The following is a 10,769-nucleotide window of genomic DNA, read 5'->3' on the forward strand; positions in this document are numbered from 1 at the left end:
CATCAGTTATTATAAGTGGGCAGCTGCTTGTAAGGCTTATTATATTTATATATTTATATAGGTACAGTATCCAATATTTGGAAACAGAAAACTTGTGCTTCGTTTTTAGAAGAAGATCGCGGCTTATAGGAGGTGGGCAGTGCAATATGTTACAGTTTCTGATGAGAGCATGTGCAAAACCCCCTATGGTGAATGTGCTACCCTAAGTGTATGCACAACAGTGCTGCTGAGTTCAGTGTGTGGTAAGTGATGGGCCTTCCAGGGTGCTGATTTGGGCGTGCTCAGACAGAGACAATACACCTGCCACTGTCAGGTGCAAGTGATGATGGTGGTATGTCTAGAACTGCCGGCAGTGTTACTGGGTGCAGGGGCACAGAAAGTGGACATGTCAGTGCTTGCACATTCAGACGGAGACACTACACCTGCCACTGTCAGGTGCAAGTCATGATGGTGGTTTGTCGAGAACCACCATCACTGTTACTGGATGCAGTAGCGCAGAAAGTGGACATCTTAGTGCTTGCACATTCAGACGGAGACTCTACACCTGCCACTGTCAGGTGCAAGTGATGATGGTGATTTGTCTAGAACCGTCGGCAGTGTTACTGGGTGTCGTGGCACAGAAAGTGGGCATCTCAGTGCTTGCACATTCAGACGGAGACTCTACACCTGCCACAGTCACGATGGTGGAGTGTCTGGAACCGCTGGTGATATTACTGGGTGCAGGAGAGCAGAAAGTGAGTGTCTTAGTGCTTGCACATTTACACTCAGGCATGTGCATGAGAGAAACGCTTCCGGGACTCTGCCGATGGACGCAAATGCAGATACGGCAACGTCTGCCTTTGAATGAGGCCCTGATTGCGAACTCCTACAGAACCAACTGTAAACATAGTGTTTGTTTTTGTGGATCAAGTTTTCCAAATGACATTTAGGGGTTGAAGAGCGAACATTTGGGGGGTAAACCCTGGTGATCACAGGGAGCACATTTCTGGGGTAATCCCTGGTGATCACAGGAGCACATTTGGGGGGTAATCCCTGGTGATCACAGGAGCACATGTCTGGGGTAATCCCTGGTGATCACAGGAGCACATTTCTGTGGTAATCCCTGGTGATCACAGGGAGCACATTTCTGGGGTAATGTCTGGTGATCGCAGGGAGCATATTTCTGAGGTAATCACGGGAGCACATTTCTGGGGTAATCCCTGGTGATCAAAGGAGTACATTTCTGGGGTAATCCCTGGTGATCACAGGAGTACATTTCTGGGGTAATCCTTGGTGATCACAGGAGTACATTTCTGGGGTAATCCCTGGTCATCACAGGAGCACATTTCTGGGGTAATCCCTGGTGATCACAGGGAGCACATTTCTGTGGTAATCCCTGGTGATCACAGGGAGCACATTTCTGGGGGTAATCCCTGGTAATCACAGGGAGCACATTTCTGGGGTAATTCCTGATGATCACAGGAGCACACTTCTGTGGTAATGTCTCGTGATCACTGGAGCACATTTCTGGGGTAATCCCTGGTGATCACAGTGAGCACGTTTCTGGGGTAATCCCTGGTGATCACAGGAGCACATTTCTGTGGTAATCCCTGGTCATCACAGGAGCACATTTCTGGGGTGATCACAGGGAGCACATTTCTGGGGTATTCCCTGGTGATCACAGGAGCACATATCTGGGGTGATCACAGGAGCACATTTCTGGGGTAATCCCTGGTCATTACAGGAGCACATTTCTGTGGCAATCCCTGGTGATCACAAGAGCACATTTCTGGGGTAATCCCTGGTGATCACAGGAGTACATTTCTGAGGTAATCCCTGGTGATCACAGGAGCACATTTCTGGGGTAATCCCTGGTGATCACAGAGAGCACATTTCTGAGGTAATCCCTGGTGATCGCAGGAGCACATTTCTGGGGTAATCCCTGGTGATCAATGGAGCACATTACTGGGGTAATCCCTGGTGATCACAGGAGCACATCTCTTGGGTAATCCCTGGTCATCACAGGAGTACATTTCTGTGGTAATCTCTGGTCATCACAGGAGCACATTTCTGGGGTAATCCCTGGTGATCACAGGAGCACATTTCTGGTGTAATCCCTGGTGATCACAAGAGCACATTTCTGGGGTAATGCCTGGTGATCACAGGAGCATATTTCTGGGGTAATCCCTGGTGATCACAGGAGCACATTTCTGGGGTAATCCCTGGTGATCAAAGGAGCACATTTCTGGGGTAATCCCTGGTGATCACAGGAGCACATTTCTGGGATAATCCCTGGTCATCACAGGAGCACATTTCTGGGGTAATCGCTGGTCATCACAGTAGCACATTTCTGTGGTAATCCCTGGTCATCACAGGAGCACATTTCTTGGGTAATCCCTGGTGATCACAGGAGCACATTTCTGGGGTAATCCCTGCTGATCACAGGGAGCATATTTCTGGGGAAATCACAGGAGCACATTTCTGGGGTAATCCCTGGTGATCACAGGAGCACATTTCTAGGGTAATCCCTGGTGATTACAGGACCACATTTCTAGGGTAATCCCTGGTGATTACAGGACCACATTCCTGGGGTAATCCCTGGTGATCACAGGAGCACATTTCTGTGTTAATCCCTGGGGATCGGGGACTGTAAAGCCCTTTTCTCCTAATAGAAGGTCTCGATATACACATTGCAGTATGTAGAACTTCAGCATTTTGCATCCAGACGTAATTTATATGGCACATTTCATCATAGTCCTACCAACGTGATGTTTCTAAAGGCCATTATTGTGTTCATGGCAGCACCTCCCGCAATCATCATTCTTCTTGCCCCATTCCCCCACTGCTCTTGCCTTGGTCACCGGGTGGTGGTGGGGTGGCATCCTCTGCTGCTCAGACTGTGAGTGTGACCCTTGGCTCCCAGGTCATTGGCGGGTGTGTACATGACATCACTCACAGACATATTGTGTCAGCTCTGCAGCACAGCCGGTGCCAATATATCTTGGTGCCACCGACTGACAACACAGCTGGTCTTTATTGAGGAATTGATTGTTCTTATTAAATATTATACTTTCCCAATGGATTTGCAATTAATTCTACATGTGGTGGAGAAACGATTATTAGAATTCAAAATGTAAACAATGAGCTCCCTCCTGTAAATATAGTTTCTTGTGCTGCTACTGTACAGTGATATGTACTGTATCAGTGACGTTACACAGTCTGATCTCAGGGACCAGTGTAGCCTGTGCTGCTACTGTACAGTAATATGTACTGTATCAGTGACGTTACACAGTCTGATCTCAGGGACCAGTGTAGTCTGTGCTGCTACTGTACAGTGATATATATCAGTGATGTTACACAGTCCGATCTCAGGGACCAGTGTAGTCTGTGCTGCTACTGTACAGTGATATATATCAGTGATGTTACACAGTCCGATCTCAGGGACCAGTGTAGCCTGTGCTGCTACAGTACAGTGATATATATCAGTGATGTTACGCAGTCTGATCTCAGGGACCAGTGTACACTGTGCTGCTACTGTACAGTGATATATAGCAGTGATGTTACGCAGTCTGATCTCAGGGACCAGTGTAGCCTGTGCTGCTACTGTACAGTGATATATATCAGTGATGTTACACAGTCTGATCTCAGGGACCAGTGTAGCCTGTGCTGCTACAGTACAGTGATATATATCAGTGATGTTACACAGTCCGATCTCAGGGACCAGTGTAGCCTGTGCTGCTACAGTACAGTGATATATATCAGTGATGTTACACAGTCTGATCTCAGGGACCAGTGTAGCCTGTGCTGCTACTGTACAGTGATATATATCAGTGATGTTACACAGTCTGATCTCAGGGATCAGTGTTGCCTGTGCTGCTACTGTACAGTGATATATATCAGTGATGTTACGCAGTCTGATCTCAGGGACCAGTGTAGCCTGTGCTGCTACAGTACAGTCATATATATCAGTGATGTTACACAGTCTGATCTCAGGGACCAGTGTAGCCTGTGCTGCTACTGTACAGTGATATATATCAGTGATGTTACACAGTCTGATCTCAGGGACCAGTGTAGCCTGTGCTGCTACAGTACAGTGATATATATCAGTGATGTTACACAGTCTGATCTCAGGTACCAGTGTAGCCTGTGCTGCTACTGTACAGTGATATATATCAGTGATGTTACGCAGTCTGATCTCAGGGACCAGTGTAGCCTGTGCTGCTACTGTACAGTGATATATATCAGTGATGTTACACAGTCTGATCTCAGGGACCAGTGTAGCCTGTGCTGCTACTGTACAGTGATATATATCAGTGATGTTACACAGTCTGATCTCAGGGACCAGTGTAGCCTGTGCTGCTACTGTACAGTGATATATATCAGTGATGTTACGCAGTCTGATCTCAGGGACCAGTGTAGCCTGTGCTGCTACTGTACAGTGATATATAATAGTGATGTTACACAGTCTGATCTCAGGGACCAGTGTAGCCTGTGCTGCTACTGTACAGTGATATATATTAGTGATGTTACACAGTCTGATCTCAGGGACCAGTGTAGCCTGTGCTGCTACTGTACAGTGATATATATCAGTGATGTTACGCAGTCTGATCTCGGGGACCAGTGTAGCCTGTGCTGCTACTGTACAGTGATATATATCAGTGATGTTACGCAGTCTGATCTCGGGGACCAGTGTAGCCTGTGCTGCTACTGTACAGTGATATATATCAGTGATGTTACGCAGTCTGATCTCAGGGACCAGTGTAGCCTGTGCTGCTACTGTACAGTGATATATATCAGTGATGTTACGCAGTCTGATCTCGGGGACCAGTGTAGCCTGTGCTGCTACTGTACAGTGATATATATCAGTGATGTTACGCAGTCTGATCTCAGGGACCAGTGTAGCCTGTGCTGCTACTGTACAGTGATATATATCAGTGATGTTACACAGTCTGATCTCAGGGACCAGTGTAGCCTGTGCTGCTACTGTACAGTGATATATATCAGTGATGTTACACAGTCTGATCTCAGGGACCAGTGTAGCCTGTGCTGCTACTGTACAGGGATATATATCAGTGATGTTACGCAGTCTGATCTCAGGGACCAGTGTAGCCTGTGCTGCTACTGTACAGTGATATATATCAGTGATGTTACGCAGTCTGATCTCAGGGACCAGTGTAGCCTGTGCTGCTACTGTACAGTGATATATATCAGTGATGTTACGCAGTCTGATCTCAGGGACCAGTGTAGCCTGTGCTGCTACTGTACAGTGATATATATCAGTGATGTTACGCAGTCTGATCTCAGGGACCAGTGTAGCCTGTGCTGCTACTGTACAGTGATATATATCCGTGATGTTACGCAGTCTGATCTCAGGGACCAGTGTAGTCTGTGCTGCTACTGTACAGTGATATATATCCGTGATGTTACGCAGTCTGATCTCAGGGACCAGTGTAGCCTGTGCTGCTACTGTACAGTGATATTTATCAGTGATGTTACACAGTCTGATCTCAGGGACCAGTGTAGCCTGTGCTGCTACTGTACAGTGATATATATCAGTGATGTTACGCAGTCTGATCTCAGGGACCAGTGTAGCCTGTGCTGCTACTGTACAGTGATATATATCAGTGATGTTACACAGTCTGATCTCAGGGACCAGTGTAGCATGTGCTGCTACTGTACAGTGATATGTACTGTATCAGTGACGTTACACAGTCTGATCTCAGGGACCAGTGTAGCCTGTGCTGCTACTGTACAGTGATATATATCAGTGATGTTACGCAATCTGATCTCGGGGACCAGTGTAGCCTGTGCTGCTACTGTACAGTGATATATATCAGTGATGTTACGCAGTCTGATCTCGGGGACCAGTGTAGCCTGTGCTGCTACTGTACAGTGATATATAGCAGTGATGTTACACAGTCTGATCTCAGGGACCAGTGTAGCCTGTGCTGCTACTGTACAGTGATATATAGCAGTGATGTTACGCAGTCTGATCTCGGGGACCAGTGTAGCCTGTGCTGCTACTGTACAGTGATGTATATCAGTGATGTTACGCAGTCTGATCTCAGGGACCAGTGTAGCCTATGCTGCTACTGTACAGTGATATATATCAGTGATGTTACGCAGTCTGATCTCAGGGACCAGTGTAGTCTGTGCTGCTACTGTACAGTGATATATATCAGTGATGTTACACAGTCTGATCTCAGGGACCAGTGTAGCCTGTGCTGCTACTGTACAGTGATATATATCAGTGATGTTACGCAGTCTGATCTCAGGGACCAGTGTAGCCTGTGCTGCTACTGTACAGTGATATATCAGTGATGTTACACAGTCTGATCTCAGGGACCAGTGTTGCCTGTGCTGCTACTGTACAGTGATATATATCCGTGATGTTACGCAGTCTGATCTCGGGGACCAGTGTAGCCTGTGCTGCTACAGTACAGTGATATATATCAGTGATGTTACACAGTCCGATCTCAGGGACCAGTGTAGCCTGTGCTGCTACAGTACAGTGATATATATCAGTGATGTTACACAGTCTGATCTCAGGGACCAGTGTAGCCTGTGCTGCTACTGTACAGTGATATATATCAGTGATGTTACGCAGTCTGATCTCAGGGACCAGTGTAGCCTGTGCTGCTACTGTACAGTGATATATATCAGTGATGTTACGCAGTCTGATCTCAGGGACCAGTGTAGTCTGTGCTGCTACTGTACAGTGATATATATCAGTGATGTTACGCAGTCTGATCTCAGGGACCAGTGTAGCCTGTGCTGCTACTGTACAGTGATATATATCAGTGATGTTACGCAGTCTGATCTCAGGGACCAGTGTAGTCTGTGCTGCTACTGTACAGTGATATATATCGGTGATGTTACACAGTCTGATCTCAGGGACCAGTGTAGCCTGTGCTGCTACTGTACAGTGATATATATCAGTGATGTTACGCAGTCTGATCTCAGGGACCAGTGTAGCTTGTGCTGCTACTGTACAGTGATATATATCAGTGATGTTACGCAGTCTGATCTCAGGTACCAGTGTAGCCTGTGCTGCTACTGTACAGTGATATATATCAGTGATGTTACGCAGTCTGATCTCGGGGACCAGTGTAGCTTGTGGCTGCCACCTACAGTAAGTGCGTTCATGTGTTAGACAAGCAGAGGCTTCTGGTAGAACCCCTGATACATGTATGGGGAAAACTAGTGAAACACATGTGAGGTATTGGTATATAGTGCTTTCGACCTTATCTAATGAAAACTAAGCAGTTGTAAATGGCTTCATTAGAGTGAGGGGTAAGTGCAGCTGGAAGGTGTAATTATGGACCGTGATAGAACTATATTGCGCTGCAGAAGGTGCGTGGTTTTTACAGGCACAATTTTGCTGTTTCTGCTACTCTGAACGAGGCTCTTAGTGTGTATTGTATGTACTAAAGATAGGAGATACCAAATGTCATTTGTGCTTTAGTTTTGTGATATGCGTGGCCTGCATTATAGCAGATGGTATGTGTCTGCCAGAGAGCTTTTTACTCATCCTTGGAAGTAACAGAACCAGCATCAGCCTTTTCTGCCAGTGGCATTCTCGACAGGAAAGCGCGGTACAGTAACCCATAACATAAAAGCTGTCCCAAGGCCCCTTTACAGTTACTCAGATATACCTGAGGCCATATTCAGAATGTAAAACTGTGATTCAATAGAGTGACCCTAACGTAGTGACCATCATCCTGACCTGCAATGGTGCTAATGGTCACGCAGACTGGTTACACCACAGCACATTCCCCCCTCTCTTTTTCTTTCCCTACATCCCACTAATACCCCTTTTACACTCACAGGAAAGTTCATTCCTGGGAATGTGTCCCGGTATATTTGCCGGGACACATTCCTGGGAATGACCCTTTCACATTAGCGGGCTGACCCGGCATATTGCCGGGTCAGTGACGTCACCGCTGAGTCTCCCAGAGGCGGTGCTTGGAGATAATCTTCTCCAAGCACCGCCTCCTCCTATGAAGAGAACGGGTGCCGGGTCGCCTTGACCCGGTATACCCGTTTACACTGCCAGCTTCCCGGGACGGTCCCGGGTTCAACCCTGGTCGAGGCCTGGGATGAAATCCCGGGATGCTCGTCCCGGGAAATTGTCCCTGTACCCATTCACACTGAGAAAAATCCCGGGATGATGCGCGTTCACGTGCAATATCCCGGGATTTTTCTGCGAGTGTAAAAGGGGTATAACTTTCTCTCTATTCCCCCTCTATATCTCTCCCTCCTCTTCTTCCCCATTACCCCCTCTCTTTCCCTACATCCCACTCCCTAGCTCTCTGTTCCTCTTTCTATATCCCCTTCTCTCTCTTCCTCCCTCTCTTCAAATGGAGAAGCTACCCATAGCGACCAATCTGCTTACTCTAGCTAGCATGTATCTAGAACATTCTATAAATTAAGTAGAATTTGATTGTTTTTTTATAGGAAAATACTTATCTTCTTTAGAAGGTTTGATGTATCTCCCTTTTCACCTCTATCTCTCTGGAATTTTCTCTCACTCACTTTCTCTGTATTGCTCTCTTTTGTGCTGCCCTTTTCTTCATCTATGTGTCTTTATCAGCCTTCTCATTTTCTCTCTCTATCTCTACCTCACCTTCTCTATCTTGCCCTTTCTTGTGCTACCTCTTCCTCTCACCCTCTCCCTCATTTTCTCTGTCTTGTCTTGGTATTCCTCTCTCTCCCTCTCTCTTTCTCTCTCTCTTTCTCTCTCTCACTTTTGTCCTCTTGCTTCTGCTCCCTCTCTTTCTTGCTCCTTCGGTCTCTCCCTCATTTTCTCTGTATTGACCTCTTGCTACCTCTCCCTCATTTTCTCTGGCTTGTCCTCTTGGTACTCCTCCCTCTCCCCCACTCTCTTTCCCCCTCACTCTCTCTCTTTCCCCCTCTCTTTCTCTCCCTCATTTTCTCTGTATTGTCCTCTCGCTACCGCTCCCTCTCTCCCTCACTTTCTCTGTCTTGTCCTCTCATTACTCCTCCCTCTTTCTGTCCCCCTCTCTCTCCCCTTCACTTTCTCTGTCTTGTCCTCTCATTACTCCTCTCTCTCTTCCTCACTTTCTCTGTCCTGTCCTCTCACTACATCTCTCTCCCTCACTTTCTCTGTCTTGACCTCTCGCTACATCTCTCTCCCTCACTTTATCCGTCTTGTCCTCTCATTACTCCTCCCTCTTTCTGTCCCCCCCCCTCTCTCTTCTCACTTTCTCTGTCCTGTCCTCTCACTACATCTCTCTCCCTCACTTTCTCTGTCTTGACCTCTCGCTACATCTCTCTCCCTCACTTTATCCGTCTTGTCCTCTCATTACTCCTCCCTCTTTCTGTCCCCCCTCTCTCTCTTCTCACTTTCTCTGTCCTGTCCTCTCACTACATCTCTCTCCCTCACTTTCTGTGTCTTGTCCTCTCATTACTCCTCCCCTTTTCTGTCCCCCCTCTCTATCTTCCTTGCTTGCCCTGCCCTGTCCTCTCATTACTCCTCTCTCTTTCTGTCCCTCCCTCTCTCTCTCTCTTCCTCACTTTCCCTGTCCTGTCCTCTCACTACATCTCTCTCCCTCACCTTCTCTGTCTTGTCCTCTTATTACTCCTCCCTCTCTCTCTCTTCCTCACTTTCTCTGTCCTGTCCTCTCACTACATCTCTCTCCCTCACCTTCTCTGTCTTGTCCTCTTATTACTCCTCCCTCTCTCTCTCTTCTCACTTTCTCTGTCCTGTCCTCTCACTACATCTCTCTCCCTCACTTTCTGTGTCTTGTCCTCTCATTACTCCTCCCCTTTTCTGTCCCCCCTCTCTATCTTCCTTGCTTGCCCTGCCCTGTCCTCTCATTACTCCTCTCTCTTTCTGTCCCTCCCTCTCTCTCTCTTCCTCACTTTCCCTGTCCTGTCCTCTCACTACATCTCTCTCCCTCACCTTCTCTGTCTTGTCCTCTTATTACTCCTCCCCCTCTCTCTCTTTTCCTCACTTTCTCTGTCCTGTCCTCTCATTACTCGTCCCTCTTTCTGTCTCCCTCTCTCTCTTTTCCTCACTTTCTCTGTCCTGTCCTCTCGATACCTCTCTCTTCCTCACTTTCTCTGTCCTGTCCTCTCGCTACATCTCTCTCCCTTTCTCCGTCTTGTACTCTCGCTACCCTCTTTCTGTCCCCCTGTCTCTCTTCCTCACTTTCCCTGTCCTCTCACTACTCCTCCCCCTTTCTGTCTCTATCCCCTGTATTCCTCTTGCCAACTGTCACTTCTTTCGTTGACCACAGAAGCACAAGGTGGACCTGTTCTACAAGCTGCGCCATGTGATGAACGAGGTGATTGACCTGCGCAGACAGCTGCAGTCAGGTCACCTTACACAAGACCAAGTGCGAGAGGTCAAGAGACATCTGACCGTGCGGCTGGACTGGGGCAATGAGTGAGTATTGAGACCCTCCCAGTGGTGACCAGGGCATAAGAAGAGGCAATTATTTGTAAACGGGACATACTGGTGCAGATTGCGTACCATTTAGCGATAGTGCGAAGATAACACTGGTAGCCAGCGCCATGAAAAGCTAACGGGGAGTGCCGTAATTAGATCCGTGAGAAGCTGCGGGGTCCATTTACCAAGCCTTGGCTGGAGATAAAGTACCAGCCAATCAGCTCCTAACTGCCATGTGACAGGCTGGATTTGAAAAATGACAGGAGCTGATTGGCTGGTACTTTATCTCCATCCAAGGTGAATAGACCCCTAAATTATACTTTATGCTGATTATGTGTTACGGCGGAACAGAGCGGCTCACAGAGGAGTGACGTTC

General features: G+C 47.5%; 1 protein-coding gene across 1 annotated transcript in view; it reads left to right on the forward strand.

Annotated features, from left to right (window-relative positions):
• The window catches only part of LOC134958873 (dedicator of cytokinesis protein 3-like), a 326,200-nt gene extending 315,806 nt beyond the window's left edge, over positions 1-10,394 (forward strand). The window contains exon 6 of the mRNA XM_063941575.1: positions 10,242-10,394. Within this exon, the coding sequence (XP_063797645.1) occupies positions 10,242-10,394 (153 nt within the window). The remainder of the gene's footprint in view (positions 1-10,241) is intronic.
• Positions 10,395-10,769: the final 375 nt, after the last annotated feature.

This window comes from Pseudophryne corroboree, chromosome 9 (assembly GCF_028390025.1).
Source record: "Pseudophryne corroboree isolate aPseCor3 chromosome 9, aPseCor3.hap2, whole genome shotgun sequence".
NCBI lineage: Eukaryota > Metazoa > Chordata > Amphibia > Anura > Myobatrachidae > Pseudophryne > Pseudophryne corroboree.